The sequence below is a fragment of the Trachurus japonicus genome, chromosome 4 (assembly GCF_045865225.1).
Source record: "Trachurus japonicus isolate A0001 chromosome 4, Traja_1.0".
Classification (NCBI taxonomy): domain Eukaryota; kingdom Metazoa; phylum Chordata; class Actinopteri; order Carangiformes; family Carangidae; genus Trachurus; species Trachurus japonicus.
The window spans coordinates 33,627,269-33,648,143 of NC_140910.1; the positions used below are offsets into that span (position 1 = coordinate 33,627,269).

Sequence of the window (20,875 nt, forward strand, 5' to 3'; positions counted from 1 at the left end):
TGCTAAAGCTGAAACATATAACTTGTAGTATGAGATGAATGTCTTTTAATGTCTTTTAAAGTCTTTTAATGTCTTTTAAAGCATTCACACTAGTTAATTGTGGTGTTTAATACCACGATCCATTGTGAAAACAAGTAATGGTGACATCCCTAGGTGTTTCTCCTTTAATGAACCAGACTGCAGCTCATTTGGGTCCAGAACCAACCTGGATACGACCTGGATAGAGATGCATGTTACCACCAGGTGTAAACGGTGTATGGATGGAGAGTCGTTGTTTTTCTTACCTGTGTGTGTGTTGGCGCTGACTCCGCCCACCCGGTGGAACACCTGCAGCTCACACTGGAGGGAGTGGACCAGGCTGCGGCTCTCACACAGCTGCTGCTGCAGGACGCTCAGCTCATGCTGCAGTCTGAGCACACAGAAGATGAAGATGAAGATGAAGATGAAGATGAAGATGAAGATGTGTCTGTGTGGTAACTAAAGTTATTTTGTCTAGAAAATAATGGTCAAACAAAGAGATTATTATTTTGATCGCAATTTTGACCATTAGTAGCCTATATCTGTAAATTGGGTCCTGGTATCCTTGTTGTGTAGTGATTCAATGTAGGAGCGGGTAACATATGTTAGTGTTTGTCTTGGATGTTTTGTTTTGTATGTGTATGTATTGAGTATGTGTTTTCTGTATGTATTTTTGTTTTATGTATTAATGTGTTGTGTGTTAATGGTTTGTGTGTCATTTATTAGGATGAAAAGACCCCAGGAAGAATAACTGCTGCTGCTGCTGCTGTGTGGCAAAAGCTAATGGGGATCTACCGGTAAATAAACTAAACAAAAACTAACTAACTAACTAAAGCAGCGTGTTGGGTGCAGCACCTGTTGATGGTCTCCTGGTTCCTCTGTCTCTCCTGTCTCAGCTGCGTCGCCTCCTGGTGGTGAGCTTCGGCCTCGGTCTGCAGCTTCCTGCTCTGCTCCGCCCAGCGCTCCACCTCCAGCTCCGCCTCCTTCAGCCTGGAGCGGTCCTGCAGCGACGCCTCCCTCAGCTGCTCCACCTCCTCACTGCCCTCTGCAACAAAGAGATCATCTTCACATATGAACTCCTTTTCTACCGTATCTGAAGCTTAATGCGATGTCCAGAAGTAAAAAGCTAACGTTAGGCTTTAACGGGATAGTTCAACATGTTGGTAAATTGGCCCATTGCCATAATCCCTATAGTCATAGGTTTGTTACATTCACCACGCTATGAGATAATAACACAACGTTACCAGACAGAGTTGTTTTAGAGGGAAATTCATGCAAAACCACTGATGCACGTTGCCTTCAGGGACAGTTTTTCATCAACAGTCTCTGTATTTCCCTCTAAAACAACTCTGTGTGGTAACGTTGTGTTATTATCTCATAGCGTGGTGAATGTGCAGCTCACAACTTGTCCACCAGAGCGTTGTGGAGTTGTTGGATTGTGTATTTGATGAGTTTGATGAGGGAAACCAAGAAATCCCATAATGAGCCTCCGTAGCGTAGCTCTGAGCAGCTCACGGCTCTGCTCCACCGTTCTAAAAATAGCTTGCACTGACAATTAAAGGTAACAAACCTACTGCTATGACTATAGGGATTATGGCAATGGGCCAATTTGACAAAACGTTGAACTATCCCTTTAACGGACTACTACAAGGTCACATGACTGACTCACCACCACTAAGCTTTCCACTGGTTTCAGCTGCTTTGTGTTAAAAACAATGGGGAAATGGGACTGTTTGGACTTGTTTAAGAGCCTTTTTGACCACACATCAAAGCTTCAACATTCACCAGTTGGGGATTTATTGACCTGGTTTAGATAGATAGATAGATAGATAGATAGATAGATAGATAGATAGATAGATAGATAGATAGATAGATAGATAGATAGATAGATAGATAGATAGATAGATAGATAGATAGATAGATGACGTCCTGTTTAGCTTTAGGTTGCTCTGATTGATCGATGACTTGTTGCTTGTTCCAGCAGGTGAAACTAATGTCGACAAAGTGATGATTTACGGATCGGAAAGTTTGTCATTGTGTTTTACTTTGAAATTTACTGGATGCTGGGTGCGTTTGACTTCCTGTGTGGGGCGATCTAATCGATGTGGACTGAGGAGGAGGAGGAAGATGATGAAGGTCGTACCTCTGGTGAGCTGCTTCAGCTGGTTCTGCAGACTGACGTTCTCCTCCTTCAGCAGTCGGATCTCGGTGGACAGCTGACCCACCGAGTCCAGACCCTGGATGTAGATGTTGGTGGGGGCACCTGCACAGGAGGAGGACCAAACACATGAAACACACGTTCAGTCTTAAACTAATAAACTAGTTTCTCTCAGTTCTGGCTCAGAGAAGCCAAAGTCAAACCAACATCTGGCTCCAAAGGACTTCAAAAGCTGCTCGTCTTTTAACTTGGAAAGAGGAAACTTGATCACATCACAGCAGTTTGGGCTTTTTGTCCAATTTAGGATAGATTTTAAGATTTTATTGTTTGTTATTAAGATTTTAAACAGACAATTGCCTCCATATTTGCTGCAGAACTGAGAGATTTAGGAGGTCATTTGTTCCTGCTGCAATTGTGTTATAAAATACTTCTTAACATGTTTTTGTGTTCATGTTTTGTGTCATTTTTAGCTGCCTGACTAATGTGAATTTCCCTTTAGGGATGAATAAAGTATCTATCTATCTATCTATCTATCTATCTATCTATCTATCTATCTATCTATCTATCTATCTATCTATCTATCTGTCTATCTGTCTATCTGTCTATCTGTCTATCTATCTATCTATCTATCTATCTATCTATCTATCTATCTATCTATCTATCTATATTTTTGTGACCTTTTAAGCCTTCAAGTCCCAGTTATAGTGACAAAGTCTTCAGACCAGCTTCTTTTAGAAAAACCTCCAAAAAGCTCCAGATGCAAAAACAAAGGTGACTGAACAAACTTCCCATATTTATAAAGACTGATAAAAAACATCCAACAATATTATAAGTCATTGCTAAGGACGCACCTCTTCTCCTTGGCCTTTATAACTTAGGTTGACTTACGTAATTGTGTTTGTGGAGCATGAATGTGTGTTTTGTTTGTCTGAACTGTTTTAATTCTGTCTTCATTGCTTTGTCTGATCAGGCTCGTGCAGCACTAAATTTGACTTTGACTTTTCCTGGACATATTTAACAACAAACTGACAAGGAGCTGGTTCATCTGCAGTGGTTTTGAACTGTGCATTAACCCCTGAAGGACAGACAACACACTGCAAAAACTCAAAATCTTTCCAAGAATATTTGTCTTATTTCTTGTCAAAATGTCTCATTTCTAGTCAAAACTAATCTCTTTCCACTTAAAATAAGACTCATCACCTAAAAATGAACTTGTTTTTAGATCATTTTCACTTGTTTCAAACTAATTTTCACTTGAAATAAGTAGAAAAATCTGCCAATGGAAGCAAGTTTTTTGTGCTTGTAATAAGAAAGAAAAACTTCAACTCCACTATCAGATTTTTCTACTTATTTCAAGTGAAAATCTGCTTGAAAGAAGTAAAAAGTGTCTAAAAACAAGCTGCTTTTTATGTGATGAGTCTTATTTTAGGTATAATTAGATTTGTTTTGACTATAAATTAGATATTTTGACTAGAAATAGGATAAATATTCTTGGTAAGATATTTGAGTTTTTGCAGTGCATACAGTTCTACCAACTACCTTTCTCGGTGGCGGTCCGGGCCAGTCTGTCCTCCAGCTGCTGTCTGAGCCGGTCGTTGGTCTGGATCGAGTCCTCCAGTCTCTGTCTCAGACTGCGGACTTCCCTCAGGTGTTCCTTCATCAGGTCTGAACCTGCACAGACACACAGTGCGTTTACATGCAGAGCTTAATCGAGCTAGGCTCAAAATTCGATTTTGGAGTCAAGTCGGACTTCTGTCCTTGTCTCAATTTACATGCAACTGAGAAAATGTAATAACTGACGGGGTCCATCGCCCCCTCATGGTGTCACCTGTTGTTTCAGCGGTGTCATCTCGTAAATAACTGAATATAAACAACTTAGTAAGCTTAATAATAAATTCTCAACTGCAGTTCCCGACCAGACGTGTCAGTCTGGGCCAGATTCACGCTGAGAATAGGATACAGGCTTCCTTTTTTCATCTCTCTCTCTCTCTCTCTGTCTCTCTCTTTTTTTTAAATAAAACACTCTTGCTGGTCGCGCTGTGTGAAATGCATTGAATCAGCGCTGACGTTGGGTTTTTGTCTTTACTTTGCCGGGTTCGGGGGGCTTCTCTGCTCCACTCTGTGCCGTCTCTAAGGTGAATACATGACAGAGAAAATCGAATTCCAATCGCATTATCTGGGTGTCTTAATTTCAGTCGGACTAAGGTGTTTACATGCACTTCAGTTGTCCAGTTATAGTTGGATTAAGGCAATAATTCGGTTTTTTCAAGTGTCATGTAAACGTAGTGACAGACACAGGTTAAAAAAAACCTAATGCACAAGATCTAGACCGTTCAAAACGTTAAAGATGAACGGTCTCTCTACTCCTCCTCTGTGTCTCTAACCCTCCTCTCCTCCATGTGCATCATCTGTTTCCAACAACGAAGAAGTCGGTGAGAAATCAATCCATGGAGCGTTGGATAAGGTTATTTATCATCTACCATGTTACCATGGTGATATCTGTGTAGTCTTATCTGTCATCAACAAGAGATTACGGGTTACGGTGAGTAAAACTGTATCAAAAACCAACGAGAATAACAGACAAAACTACACAAAACGCTTGACAGAAATGATAAAAATTCAACCAAGAAATAGCCTTTGACTTCCTGTAATGGACAATGGTAACACATATTATTCTATATTAGTCTTGTGCAGTCTGTGCACATCAGTTCATACACAACACCTGGCTTATCTGGTTTATTTAGAAACTCAAATATCTGCACAGGAATTTCAGATAAAGTCAGCTGAAGTGGATTTGAATAATTAGGAGGACGTGTAGTAGTTGTCGGGCCGTGTTCGTGTTATTAAACGTTTCCTGTCGTGGCTTTTTGTGCGTAACGTGACCTGACATCAGCAGAGTCGGTCCTGACCGACTGAGTCATCACTGGTCAGCAGCAGAGAGCCGACGCTAACGAGGCTAATGAGGCTAACGAGCCTGATGAGTCACTGAGTCACATCAGGGACCACAGGGAAGAGGAGGAGCACTTCCACTACACTGAGCATCACGTCTGTAGCAGCAGCAGCAGCACATCAGCATTAAAAGGATAGTTCAACATTTTTGGCAGGTTGGCCCATTGCCATAATCCCTATAGTCATAGCAGTAGGTTTGTTACCTTTAATTGTTGGTGCAAGCTGTTTTTAGAACGGCGGAGCAGAGCCGTGAGCTGCTCAGAGCTACGCTACGGAGGCTCATTATGGGATTTCTTGGTTTCCCTCATCAAATTCATCAAATACACAATCCAACAACTCCACAACGCTCTGGTGGACAAGTTGTGAGCTGCACATTCACCACGCTATGAGATAATAACACAACGTTACCACACAGAGTTGTTTTAGAGGGAAATTCATGCAAAACCACTGATGCACGTTGCCTTCAGGGACAGTTTTTCATCAAGCAGTCTCTGTATTTCCCTCTAAAACAACTCTGTCTGGTAACGTTGTGTTATTATCTCATATCCGACAATTAAAGGTAACAAACCTACTGCTATGACTATAGGGATTATGGCAATGGGCCAATTTGACTAAATGTTGAACTATCCCTTTAATATCTCTATGTCTGGTCTATGGTCTGTACCTGTGTGGCTGGCCCCAGACTGGTATCCTGAGGATCCTGACGACAGCTCGGCCCCGAGTCTCACAGACCGGGGGCCGCCGCCGCCGTAGGCCACGTCCCACAATGCACTGCTCTCCAGCAGGCTGGCGCCGGCCTTCATGGCCAAGCTGGCGTCGAGGCTGCTGCTGCTGGCGGCGCTGCCGAACGGCGGAGAAGACTGCTGCTGGTGGAGGAGGTGGTGGTGGTGGGGGTGGTAGCCGTGGAAGGAGAGGGGCAGGAAGGCAGAAGGGTCCGACTGCTGGGGGGCGAAGGGGAAACTCTGCAGAGGTTTGGACTGCGGCGTGGAGAATCCTGCAGAGCAAACAAAACACAACAAAACACACAAACTGAGTGAAGGAACCACAGATAAACATTAAAGGGATACGCCAACATTTTTTTTTTCCCCCGTGTCTTGTCTCACTCCCGAGTCCATGACCAGCAGATAGACACCATCCTTTCCACTGTGCGTGCAGTAACAAGGGAGATAGAGCCGTATCGCCCGTAATTAGCTTAGCTCAAACACTGGAAGTGTATGGGTAGTGTTAGCCTGCCTCCACCTAAAGTCGCTAATTAGCTTAGCTCAAATGCTGGAAGTGTATAGGTAGTGTTAGCCTGCCTCCTACCTAAAGTCGCTAATTAGCTTAGCTCAAACGCTGGAAGTGTATAGGTAGTGTTAGCCTGCCTCCTACCTAGTCGCTAATTAGCTTAGCTCAAACGCTGGAAGTGTATAGGTAGTGTTAGCCTGCCTCCACCTAAAGTCGCTAATTAGCTTAGCTCAAACGCTGGAAGTGTGTAGGTAGTGTTAGCCTGCCTCCACCTAAAGTCGCTAATTAGCTTAGCTCAAACACTGGAAGTGTATGGGTAGTGTTAGCCTGCCTCCACCTAAAGTCGCTAATTAGCTTAGCTCAAACGCTGGAAGTGTATAGGTAGTGTTAGCCTGCCTCCACCTAAAGTCGCTAATTAGCTTAGCTCAAACGCTGGAAGTGTATAGGTAGTGTTAGCCTGCCTCCACCTAAAGTCGCTAATTAGCTTAGCTCAAACGCTGGAAGTGTATAGGTATTGTTAGCCTGCCTCCACCTAAAGTCGCTAATTAGCTTAGCTCAAACACTGGAAGTGTATAGGTAGTGTTAGCCTGCCTCCTACCCGAGCCGAAATCATTTCATTTTAGCTCTAAACTCTGTAAATATTTCACTTTATCAACATTTCAAACATGTTCAGGAGAGAAAGTAGCCGTTTAGATCAGCAGTGTGTCGTTAATTTGTCTAAATACCAGCTGTTTACTATTTTGGGGCGAATTCGGCGCTACTCAAGCTAGCCGTTGTGACCAACGCACTTCCGGTTACTTTCATAAAATAAAACACCCGTTGCCCTTTACATACAGAAAACCATGACGATAGAATTTGTGCTTTTACTTTGAAACAGGAAGCTAAGCTACCCTTGATGTAGCTAGCTTGAACCAAAATAAAGCGTCTTTGCTTGAACCCTCCATTTTGACCGATCTCGTCCCGTTAGCGGCATTTGACCGCTCAAGATGCCTTACCGGAGAGTTTTGTCAGCTCTGAGACGAAGATCGGCCCGCCGGTTTCCGTTTAGAGTTGCTGAAGTGTTTCTCTGATGACTTTAGGTAGGAGGCAGGCTAACACTACCCATACGCTTCCAGTGTTTGAGCTAAGCTAATTAGCGACTTTAGGTGGAGGCAGGCTAACACTACCCATACACTTCCAGTGTTTGAGCTAAGCTAATTAGTGACTTTAGGTGGAGGCAGGCTAACACTACCCATACACTTCCAGTGTTTGAGCTAAGCTAATTAGCGACTTTAGGTGGAGGCAGGCTAACACTACCTATACACTTCCAGTGTTTGAGCTAAGCTAATTAGCGACTTGAGGTAGGAGGCAGGCTAACACTACCCATACACTTCCAGTGTTTGAGCTAAGCTAATTAGCGACTTGAGGTAGGAGGCAGGCTAACACTACCTATACACTTCCAGTGTTTGAGATAAGCTAATTACGGGCGATACGGCTCTATCTCCCTTGTTACTGCACGCACAGTGGAAAGGATGGTGTCTATCTGCTGGTCATGGACTCGGGAGTGAGGCAAGACACGTAAAAAAAAAATGTTGGCGTATCCCTTTAATAAAGTTACAGTGTGTTAGCGAGAGAGAGAGAGGAAGAGGAGAGAGGGATGAAGGGATTTCCTCCGACAGAGAACGAGTTTGTTAATGAGCTTCGTCTCTCATCAGCGTTTCAGGCAAATCACAGCAAATCCTCCAGCTGAGCTCAGAGCTCGTTAGGCATCGAGCGGAGTCGATTAATGAGAGAGAGAGAGAGACAATGATGGAGGAGGAGGAGGAGGAGGAGGAGGAGGAGGAGGAGGAGGAGGGAGAGAAAGACACGAGGACGAGTGGATTGTTAAAGCTGATCAGCAGCAGCAGCGTCAGTCGATCCCTCATGAACCAGTTTGATTTTTGTTGCTGCACTTGTTTCCTCTCTGTTTAGTTTGAACTTTCCCACTCGGGAGAATTAAATGAATCTGAATCTGATTCATTAACAGACCTGGAGTCAGTGGTGCAGAAAACTAATTTGCATTATTTAATTTCAGAAGAATTATTTCCACCTCTGTGTTTAATCTGTTTCTCTGCAGCTCTCACTCAGCTCCCTCTGAAGCTGAGGGAGATAGAACTTGATTATTTCATTTATGTATTGACCAAACAAAACAATAAAAGCAAATCTTGAAAGAAACAGAGAAGGAAAATGAATAATAATAATATTATATTAAGTATGTTTTTCATTACAATACAATGAGAATGTTGTACTGTTCAGTTATAAGTGTGGGGAAACACGTACACTGCCATTGTGTTTAGTGAAGAAAAGAGCAGTTAGCTGAATTTAGATAACAAACCAATATTTTATTTCCAAAGTCAGGGTTAGAGGTATTATATATTATAAATGCAGACACTGTTAGTTATGTTTAAAGCCAAAAACAAAGTATTGCCTGAGAATATTCAAAACAAATGCATAGTAAAACTGTGGAATGACTGGAAGAGTTGCACAGATATTTTTGATTTAAATGAGGAAAAAATGCATTGAAAATTTGACTGGATGTTAAAGTTTTGAGTTGTTTTGGTCTTGTAAATGAACTTATATGTTTTGTTTTTTGTGGATGTAACCGACGGTGTAGGTGACTGGAAGTGACAGAACATGTAAGATCCTTTAAGTTTAAGTTTAAGGGGCAGACGTACTGAAAATAAGAATTATATTCTTCTTACTGCTCCTTTCAGATCATGAAAAGTGTTGATTTTGAATGTAATTATGGATTTGTGCAACATCATATTGTATTGTACTCTACACTTTCATGTAGGCTAAGGAACAAATAAAGAATAAATGAATATAATCTGCTTCTCTATAATTAACAAATAATGTTTCTGTGTTTTATCACGATGCTTTGACTTCGTTCTGAGCTTCACACTGTTAGTTTCACACACACACTCTCGTGCACGAGTCAGAGCGACGCACTCTCACTGTCGCCCAGCTGCCTCTGCAACATCTGCAGCTCCTGGTGAACCTCGGCCAGGGAGAAGGGAGTTCTCAGTGGGATGGCAGCGGGATGGGAACGGGAAAGGGAAAGAGGGAAGGGAGGAGGGAGGGGGGCGGAGGGGAGGAGGGAGGATGGAGCTGCAGGAAGAGGAAGGAGGAGGAGAAGAGGAAGAAGAGTGGAAGAAAGATGTTTTTCATTTATTTTGGTCTTGCCCTTTCTCAACTAAATTATGGGAAGAAATTTGTAACCTGATTTGTTTTTGGATTGAACCTGTTTTTTCCCTGCAGCTTTAAACGTGTAGCCTATTGTTTGGCTTCACTGACAATCCATCTTCTAAAGAAAAACAATACTATATCATCAATCTTATTATACAATTAGCCAAATGGCACATTCATAAATGTCGTTACACTAATCAAAATCCACTTTTTCTTATTTTTGAAAATGAAGCCAAACAATACATTAAGTCTATTAAAAAATCCATCAACATGAAAGCTATAAAAACTTTGAATTTATGTACACTTTACAATGTTTTTGTATGAAAGCTTGTCTCTGCATTGTATTGTCTGTATTGAAACCCCCTGGCGATGTTCTGTTGGTGTATTGAATTGTATTGCACCATGCTGACTTCATAAAGTTTCTAAAAAAAAAAAGAAGAAGAGTGGAAGAGTGACACAATAAAGATGGAGTGAAAAGTGGGCGGAGCTTAGAGAAGGCAGGAAGTCACAGGCCCCTCCCCTACCTGTCTGGCTCTGCGTGTCTGCAGGATTGTGCAGCGGCGAGCCGGAGCAATGCATGCTGGGACAGCTGAGGGAGGAGGTGACGGATGGAGGGACGGACGGATGGAGGGACATGGAGCTGTTGCCGGGGGAGACGCAGTCTGGGGACGAGAGGACACACGATGACACGATGGACGTCTGACGTTTGACCACAGAGTTCAAACTAGATTGATCTCTAAACTATAAATATGCAGGATTTCTACATTTTCCTCAAACTTTTTATTAACATGTTTAACTTTTACCCTTCAGATGTTGTAGTTATTTTTAGTTATTCTGCCCTTTAACGGATTGTAACTACTTCTATATTATTCTACTTTTACACTTCAGATATTGTTTCATCTATTAGTAATGGTTCAAAAACTGTTTTCAAACTGTTTTAAATAAATCTGAGTGCACTTTAACCTTTCAATTCATTCATACTATTCTTCACTAATTCAAGTAATTACCACCCATTTCATACATCCTCCATCTTTCATCTCCTACTTTTACTCTTCAGATATTGTTTAATCTACATTAGTAATGGTTCAAACATGTTTTCAAACTGTCAGTTTTAAGTAAATCTGAGTAGACTTCAGACTTTCAATTTCTTCATACTGATCTTCAACAATTCAAGTAATTTCAAACCATTTCGTATTCTTCATATATTGTTTCATCTCTTCAAGATTTCTTCAGCAGTTTCTTAACTTAATTCAGCATAGTTTCAACAATTTATTCAGCTCATTCAGCTTCCAGCTTTCAGCATTCACCCGTATTTCCTTCAGGAAATGCATTCTCTAGAGATCAAACTAGATTCTTTCTGTTAGACCTAAAACATGAGGAAACTAGAGCCCCAGGTTGAATTTGACTGGAATTGTCCTTTAAAAGTAGGAATTGGAAACGAAAAACAAAAATATACCCAAAATAGTAAAATTGTGAAACATTAAACATACAATTAAAAGCGAGGAGAAAAAAAAAAGATATTTATGAAGCAGCATTTAGCTGTGATGCTGCAACAACTGGAACTAACTACCAGCAGAACTGCTGAGCTCTTTTTAAGAATTTAAAATCTCAATCTTGGATTATATATGTACATGTACATATATTAGGGCCACATTGACAAATAAAAAAATCACAAACTTCGAGGATAAAATCGTAAATGTACGACTTTATTCTCGTAATTTACGACTATATTCTGGTAAATTTATGACTTTATTCTCAAAGTCTGTGTTTTGTTTAGTTTTTTCTCAATGTGGCCCTAATACTCCGTCGTAATACAGTGTTGTAATGTAATGAAGTACAAATACTTACTGTACTTAAGTAGAATTTTCACGTGTCTGTACTTTACTTTATTACAATTTCTCACAACTTTTATTTTTACTCCACTACATTTCCTAAATAAAATGAGTATTTTTACTCCGATACACTCCCCTTAACCATCTTCATTACTCATTACTACAAAATAAAAGTTTAGTTGGGGACGTGTGACCTGTTTGTTGTCATATCAACCGCCAAGTTCAAAGAAGAAGAAGAAGCCCCACTTTTAATTGTATGTTTAATGTTTTCAATTTTCACTATTTTGGGTTTTATTTTGATTTTTAAAAGTTCTATGTTTTGTTTTTTTTCGCGTTTCCAATTCTTACTGTTAAGGTGAGACACCACAGGTGAATAGGGTAAAATATTAAATTAACAGATAACACCATTAAACTTCCCAAGTTTATTGCTTATTTTTTGTATTATACATTTTGTGTGTAAAATTGTATGTTTAAATATGTAAATGAGGCAATATCTAATTAAATATGCACCAATTTGCATACATTTCCAGAACAGGAATCTGAACAATGGATAAAGCCACTTTCAAAATTCTTGTTTTATTTTGTTGACAGACAGTTTTAGAGTCTTACGTTCTTACAAAGGGGATTTTGTATATCTCTTTTCATCACTCTGTCAATGAGAAAATACTATATAATGTACTTTTTGTAATTTTATCTATTCCTAACTATTAATTTATTCAACAAAACGTTGCTGTCTTTCTAGAAATTTTAGAATTACTGTCTTGTTTTAAACATGCCTCTTTTTTTAATCTCTTTTATCTTTTCTTATCTTTGCATACAACATGACAGGGAGAACGGCTTCTCGCTCCCATGTTAAACAAATGGTTTCTCATGAAAGTGACAAATGAACTGAATTGATTTCTATCATTTCTTCCCTTTATTCTGAAAGAGAACATGAAGTAAATGAAGTAAAACAGCCCAGAATCTGACCTGTGCCGACTCTGGGGGACGTCCCTCCGTCCTCGGCACCGAGCTCGCTGGCGGCGTCCCCGTCGGAGCAGAGCTCCAGGTCCTCGTTGGTGGACCCCTGCTCGTCGGACACGTAGGAGATGCGATCATCTGATTGGTCGGTGATGTCGGAGAGGGCGTGGCTGCTGCACGGCGTGTCGGAGCGGTTAGAGTGATGCTGCTGCTGATGATGATGATGATGCTGGTTCAGTTTGGCGCGAAGAGACTCGATGACTTTGTCCTTCTGCTGCAGCTCCTTGCTCAGCCTGCACACACACACACACACACACACACACACACACACACACACACACACACACACACACACACACACACACACACACACACACAAAGAGACATTAGTACTTTGTTCATTTGATTCCAAACCACTTGACTGTTTCAAGTTTCCAGTTGCTGAAGTGTTGCAGTGGCCAAGAGACAGCGCTAATTTACATCCAAATAAATAGAGCTGATAAATATCTAAATCACGAGGCTACTACTCAGAGAGAAAATGTGCAAACTGCAGCTCATCATTAACAACAGTGTAAAGAATGTTGTTATGACACCAAATATGCTCCAAACGGTCCAGGTCATGGATCATCTTATAAAACCTGAACTCAGTCTGAACTTCACCCTGCAGCACCAGACTGAGGCTCAGGCTGCCTCCTTCTGACCCAGCTTCCTCTATCTGGACACACACGTGGCCAGCTTCGCTTCGCTTCGCCCAACATGAAGTTCAGAAGCTGCCATTTCTTCTGCTTCGCTCTCTTACACCATAAATAAACACTGTTTTGCAAAAAGTTTCATTGAAAAGATTAAAAACATTCGTTAAAAGAGTCTCGTACACTCGCTAAAAGCATGAAACACTGTTTCACGAGGGGGGCGACAGAAAGGGTTAAAATAGACATAAGAGTAGAGATAAAAGTATTTGTAAAAAAGCATTCATTCATTCATTTTCTATACCGCTTATCCTGCACTAGGGTCACGGGTGAGCTGGAGCCTATCTCAGCTGACTTCGGGCGAGATAAAAAAGCAAAGTAACTAAATCAGGGTGTACCAGGTTTTATTATACTCTAATTGTTTCAATAGTCTCAGGTTTCACCCTGTGGTACAAGATGTGGCCCTGGAACATGTATGGATCCACACACTGGCTGTGTTCGAAACCACATACTCCATACTACATACTTCCATACTGCATACTTCCATACTCCATACTACATACTAATCGATCATACAGTATGCAGAGCGTTCACACTGCTGCGTACTATGATAACCCACAATGCGTTTCGCTCCTGCCCGAGCCGAAATCAGCCGCCCTGAAGCTGATTTCACTGACCATACTGAAGAAACTTTAAATCATCTGTTTTTTGCATGTAATGTAACAATGACATTTTGGTCAGACTTGTGTTCTTATATTTTCTCCCATGTAAACAGGTCATACTGCTTCTCCCTTAAAGATGTTATATGTTATTATGAAAATAAGAAGAACAGGAGTCTTCAGTATTTAGTTAATTTTTTCATTTTATTTGGTAAATACTTTATTCATAAGCAAAAGTTTGCAACCTCCAAACCAACCTTTTCTCATTTTTTAATTGAATTCAATTCTCTCTATAAATCCCTAGCCTTAGTTAAAAATAAAAAGAACACAACTTTTTTAGAAAACTATGAAAAGGTATTTATTGTACTTCCTGACATTTAATGGAATTTGTTAACAGTGATTATTACACACCTATGTATTGACATGACAATATTTGTTTATTTTTGTTTTGTTTCTGTTTGTCTAATTTTCTTCATTTTCTACTTATTTGAATGAGATCCTTGCTGTATTTATTTATTTTATCCATTGTCTTTCTGAATATGAAACAGCTCTCGTGTTGTGTTATGTGTCAGTGTTTGACACTTTTTGTACACTTTGAACACTTAAATAAAGAAAAAAAAAAAAAAGCAAGGAAGAGGTGGTCCTTGACGTCACGTTGCGTTGCATCTTGGGTAGTTTGAGTATGAGTAGTGACCTCATGATGTATACTCAACATTTCGGCCGAATCTAGTATGCATCCGGGAACTTCTCGCCTACTGCAAATCGCATACTGCGCAGTGTGAACATACTGCATACTCAAACCGTTAGTATGAGTAGTACGAGTAGTAGGAGAAGTATGCGGTTTCGAACACAGCCACTGTTTGACTCAATCTACAAATAGAGCACACTGTGTGATTTGCCCCTTAAGACAGACTGAAGATGGCTGTGTAGGCCGAAACGGTTTTGTCTTACTTATTTTTGTTTCTTTATTTTATTTTATCACCATGGTCGCACTTTTTTTGTTGATGGACCATTAAATCTTTGTTGCATCCGTTAATCTCTGGTGGACATTGCCATGTTTGATCAGTGTGCGGAGCCTTTTCCTCCTGTTGCTCTAAAAAAGCAATGGTGCTGTGTAAAATTCACCATGTAAGAAGAAGAAGAAGAGAAAGATGACGAAGAGGAACAGAAGCTGAGCTGCCTTGTGACTCTGAGGATAAATCTCATTAATGAGCAGCGATGCAGCAGGTGTGTGAGTCACCTGCTGCTGATCTGATCTGTTGCTGCTGCTGCACCAGAAGCTTCTTAAGACTTAGAGAGTGACGCTCTGCGCTTTAAACTCTTCATCCAGCTGTTTGGAGATGGACTCAACTCTTTAACTGCTCCATCAACAGGAAGTGTTTCTGGAGGGACACGGTAAAGGGGCGAACCGCTTCATCGTGTAGAGAACATACAGTAGGAGCCAGGTTGTTTCCCCTACAGCTGAGTTAATTAACGCTGACATGTCGCTGACAGAAGCCGAGGTGAAGGTCGTCTCATCTGGATCAATGACTGGCTCATACTACAGTAACACACACACACACACACACACACACACACACACACACACACACACACACACACACACACTAAACACAGTGGGTCTCATTCATGAAACGTGAGTAAATCTGTGTGTAGATTTGCACATAAAAGCTCACTCTACTAAAACTCTACTCCGGATTCATGAACGGTGCGGGAAACTCAGATTTGATCGTAAACACGTGTGTAACTTCATGAATGCCCACCCATCGTAAACTAACAACACGCCCCCGGTGATCAGCAATTAGCATAGATCTCCATACATGAATAGCCATATAAGGAGATCCTGACCACCATATTAGGAGGTAGGTGCATCCAGCTCACCTGCGGCCATGACGCAAACGAGGAAAGAGGGAGAGAGAGAAAAAAGAGAGATCACGGATCGAAGTCATTTTGGGTGAAGTGGAGTCCAGAACAAATATTTAATTGTCTTCTGTTAGTAGTGGTGTGACTGGAACAGGTCAAAGGCTGGAGGGAAGAAACAGATTTAGTGAATTAAGTAGGCCTATCCTTGGTTTATTAAAGAACCGTTTAAGAAGTAAAGCCAGAATAGTTCGATATGAAACATGAAAAAAAAAAAAATACACACAACTCCAGAGCTACAGCAGCGACGGGAGGAGGAGGCTCTTCACAGCCTCAGCTGTAGAGGAGCATGGTTGGATCAACACATGAAGTTATATAGGCAGGTAACAGGTTATATTGTTACAGAAGCACCAGCCGTCTGTCACAGCTCCATCCAAACTGGTGCCGACTGCGCTGCTGCGCAGGGTGAAGTGTGCGTCCACCGAGCGTGTTGCAACACAAAAAAGTTTTTTCCGGTTTTATATCAGATTATTATCATCATTAGATGGAGCCTTGACGTGTTTGTGCGTGTCCGATCCCTAAAACGTCTCTCTCTCCAAATATTTCTAATTGTTTGTCATGTTTAAATTACGTGTTTCAAAGGCGTCGGCGTATTTTGAACATGAGAGAGAGTAATACAGATTAAAATTGTAATTTTCAACAGTGACAAGCAGTATTTATTTGCATTCTTACATTTACACAAGCGCTACACACAGTCCGGAGCAGGTGTAGATTTTGTGAGTAGCTACGAAAAAATCAGCACTACTAAAAGATTGATGAATGCGGAAATCCACGTAAATTTGCGCTGCTCAGGGTTTACACACAAATCCGTGCTGCTCACGTTTCATGAATGAGACCCAGTGAACGTCTACAGTAGTTTTCCATCTGCTGATGCTCATCACATCCCAGTTTCCATTGGAGACGTCGTAACAACGAGTCAACACTGTAAACACACGCTGCCTTTATCTCACTGTAACAAACTAAACACCTCTAATTAATGAGAATGATGTGATTTCTCCTCATGCAGCCGTCTTAACAAACACACAAAGTTGTGTTTCTTCTGTTGTGCATTTTCCTCTTGGAACAGATGCAGTCAACACTGAAGTTGAACATGAAGACGGTTTCACTGTGTTCACACATCAGTCCGACATGTTGAGCCATAAAGACTGAACTGAACTGAACCAACACCTTTAACAACACCATCATGAAACATTTCAACATTTCAACAGACTAAAGCCAGAGCCAGAGTCGTACCGAGCGGATGGATACGCTGTTTTCTGACAAAAGAAATAGTCCCAACATGTGCAGTGTTCAACTAACATCAACTAGTTCAAAGTTCAGTTCAATAGTTCATACATTAAAACTTTGAACTAAGTTCACGGTTCCAAAAATGAACTAGTTCAGTTCTTCTTTTTTTTCAATATGTTGCTGGGAGTTTATTTTAAAAGAATGATTGCCACAGCCCATAATAGAACCACAGACAGTAACTATTGGACCAGACCGACCTAACCAGGCGCTGACTCTGGGTCTGTAGCTACACTGCAGAAACTCAAAATCTTTCCAAGAATATTTGTCTTATTTCTAGTCAAAATGTCTCATTTCTAGTCAAAACAAATCTCATTCTACTTAAAATAAGACTCATCACATTAAAAAGCAGCTTGTTTTTAGACACTTTTTACTTCTTTCAAGCAGATTTTCACTTGAAATAAGTAGAAAAATCTGATAGTGGAGCAAGTTTTTCTTCCTTATTACAAGCACAAAAAACAACTTGCTTTCACTGGCAGATTTTTCTACTTATTTCAAGTAAAAATTATTTGAAACAAGTGAAAATGATCTAAAAACAAGTTCATTTTTAGGTGATGAGTCTCATTTTTGAGTGAAAAGAGATTAGTTTTGACTAGAAATGAGACATTTTGACAAGAAATATAACAAATATTTGGAAAGATTTTGAGTTTTTGCAGTGTACGATCTCTATCCAGAGGTGGTTGAGGGTCAGGGTCAGGGATCAGAGGTCAGAGGTCACGGGGGTCGGGGGTCAGGGTCTTACTTGTCGAGCTGTGCGAGCAGCGCCCTCCTCTCCCGCTCCGTCTGCTTGCGGAGCAGCAGCAGCTCTCTCTCCTGAGCCTTCCACTCCCACAGGGAGAAGGAGAACAGGGATTCTCTGTAGAGCGGGCTGCTCTTCGACAGCATGGCCTTCCACAGGGGAGCCATCTGCACCTCCTCCTGCTCCTCTGTCTGTCTGTGTAGCTACTGACCGCTCATCCTGCTCCTTTTCCTCCTTTACTCAGACTCTTAGTTCTTCTACAACTCTGTCAGTCGTAGTTTCTTAGTTTCTTTTCTCTTGTCGGCTTCGTCGTCCAGAGGAAACGGAGCGCGGCTCATTAGCTTGGTGTCCGAGGCGACGACTGACTGACCGCTGCTGCGACCGAGCCGATGGAGCTGATGAGCGTGACAGACGGATAAAGAGACGAGTGAGGACGATCAGGTGGACAGCTGAGTAAATCCAGATCAGATTTAGACTTCCCACTGAGAGGCAGGCTCACACTCACACAGACTGGGAGTGTGTGTGTGTGTGTGTGTGTTGGGGGTGTGACTACAGGTGGTCACCCCCCAAAACAGATCCCAAAGCAGGTTCAAGCAGTTGAAGCTGAAGTTAGAATAATAAAAAATAAAAAATCCAAATCCAGTTTCTTTTTTTTTTCTTTTTCTTTTGTCCGATCTCAGATTCAACAGGATTTAACGGGATTTGAACGTGGGATCGTTGGGACGCTGCTGCAGCTGCCGAGCAGAGGATCAATACAGAACCAGCTCCAATACAAAAATTAAATACTACAAAATACAACTAAAAAGCTCAGTTTTCACTTGTGACAACTCGTCGACAGCAGAGAAGTGAAGAGAGGAAAACCAGACGGAGGTTTCACCAGCAGCAGCAGAGAGGAGGAAGAGGAGGAGGAAGAGGATGATGATGACGGAGGAGCAGCGTAAAGAGGGAGGAGGCTGATGGAGGGATGTACAGTATGTTAACGCAGGATGTCCGTGTCCTCGGGGCTCATGTGTGTGTGTGTGTGTGTGTGTGTGTGTGTTCACGCTCCAACAGCAGCTGAATGAATGAATGAATGAAAGAACAGAAAAGCAGAAAAGCAGAAAAAGCACGTGTCACTTTGCTCTGATGCAGGACGGAGACACTTGGCCGGACGAAGAGGAGCGAAGGGAAGAGACGAAGTGAAGAAGACGTGTCGTGTCTGTCCGTCCTGTCTCCAAGGAAACCGTAAAAACAATAATAATATCCACAAAAAGAAGGAGAAGAAGGAGAAGAAGGAGGACGAGGATCTAGGAGCTTCACGCCTCAGAGAAGTTCAAGAGAAACATCATCGTTGTCTCATCTCCGTCCACAGGATGAAGATAAACTCAGAGCTCCATGTGCTGCAGCATCATCGCTGCTCTGCATCCAATCACATTCTCCCTCCTCCCTCCTCTCTCCTCCTCCTCCCCCCTTCCCCTCCTCCCTCCCTCCCTCCCTCTCTCTCTGCGGTTAGCTGCTCCTGACCTAGTTCCCTCCCCATTCGAGGTCTTAATAACTTAACCTGATTAGAAGCCATGTCAACATGGCCCCGAGCCCAACGCAGCCGGCAAAAGCCTCGGCAGCGCTATGCATTACGCCACCAGCACGCACACACACACTCTCTCTAACACACACACACACAGAAAGATAAATGTGTGTTTATTTCTACAGTCAGAAAACACCACTGTCTATTTTCTTTTTTTTTTTTGTTATTTGCCCTTTAACTTTGTGGAACTCGTCTGTAGGGCTGCAACTAATGATTATTCATCATTTCATTATCGATTAATCTGTCGATTATTTAAACGATTAATTAAAAGATTAGTTGTTGTGGTCAATAAAATGTTAAAAAATGTTTTAAAATAACAAACTCAAATGTCTTGTTTTGTCCTCAAACCAAAGAGAGACTCAGTTTATTGTCGTAAAGCAACAAAGAAACCAGAAATATTCACAATGTTGACTGCTTGGGTCCCCCATTTATAAGCCGTTTCTGCTTCTTTGGGGTTTCCTGTTGCAACTGCTCATCTGTAAGACATTTTCTTGCTAAATACATGAATAAAATATCTGAATCTGAATCTGAATTTAAGAAGCTGAAATCAGAGAATTTTGACTTTTTTTTCTTCAAAAAACTACTCAAACTGATTATTAGATTATCAAAATATAGTTGATGATTTATTTAAAAATCGATTAGTTTAGTTTGCAGTTTAGTTTGCAGCTCTACTCGTCTGACTCACAGTGTTTTTCACATAAACTGTGTTCTGTCGTCTTCTCCGAGTGTAAATAAAGATTCATTGAATTGAATATCCCTGAGCGCGTGATGCAGCACCAGTTCATCCAGCTCAGCTCAGATCAAACCAGTGTCCATCATCACCATCATCATCAATCACACGGCTGTCGTAGAAACAGAAACTCACTGTGTAATTCTCCTCCACATCTGCTGCACCATCTGCTGCTGCAGGCCTCGCTCTCACCCTGTTCTACCCGGCGACAGCATCACGGGGTTAAAAGCAGCCGAGCGACGTGACGGTGACATCACCACTTTTATTTACTCTTTATTTATTATTTTTACTCACTTACATTTATTGTAGCGAACATTTGTTGAGCCATATATGACTTATTGCATAGTGGTCTGGGGGCATACGTACGTAACGTACCGTATAAAACTATTACAAAACCAATTTTCATATTACAAAAGAGAGCAATAAGGATCATCAACAGGGCTGATTATCCAGACTCAACAAAAACATTTTTCATAAACCTACAGACCTTAAAATTCAATGATCTTGTGGGCTATAAAACTGCTCAAATTATGTATAAAGTAAATAATAATATAATATTTTGTTCTGTCAAATTTTTTTTTTTAAATGAGTGAACGGAAGATGTTAAATTAGGCAAAATAAGCTGATGCTTCAGCCTACACCTTTTCGGTCAAAGTGCATTGTATTGCTTTGTTGTGTTTTTGTTTTGTTTTGTATCTATACTTTTATATTTGTCTATTGTACTTGTTTTTACAAGACCGAAATAAACACACTAAATTAAACTTAACTAAACTAAACTAAACTAAACTAAACAATTTTTACACTTTTACAGCAGCTGTCTGATTCTCTCCGTCTCTCCCTGGTGAGAATAAATCAAAGCGTCGTGTTATAGAAGAGAATCAGGTGTCGTCGGCGAAACATGTGACTAAATGTGTTTGTCACTGTGTTGTGCTTCTTTTGGCCACC

At 41.2% G+C, this 20,875-nt stretch overlaps 1 protein-coding gene across 2 annotated transcripts in view; it reads right to left on the minus strand.

Moving 5' to 3' along the window:
- Nucleotides 1-20,875, minus strand: part of LOC146989304 (myomegalin-like) — a 98,250-nt gene that overhangs the window by 13,749 nt on the left and 63,626 nt on the right. For both annotated transcript variants that reach the window (XM_085775248.1, XM_085775247.1), the window contains exons 26-33: nt 12,358-12,641; nt 10,081-10,218; nt 9,320-9,478; nt 5,790-6,119; nt 3,716-3,847; nt 2,162-2,281; nt 874-1,063; nt 285-409 (exon numbers count right to left, since the gene is read on the minus strand). In XM_085775248.1, coding sequence (XP_085631374.1) covers nt 285-409; nt 874-1,063; nt 2,162-2,281; nt 3,716-3,847; nt 5,790-6,119; nt 9,320-9,478; nt 10,081-10,218; nt 12,358-12,641 — 1,478 coding nt within the window. The remainder of the gene's footprint in view (nt 1-284; nt 410-873; nt 1,064-2,161; nt 2,282-3,715; nt 3,848-5,789; nt 6,120-9,319; nt 9,479-10,080; nt 10,219-12,357; nt 12,642-20,875) is intronic.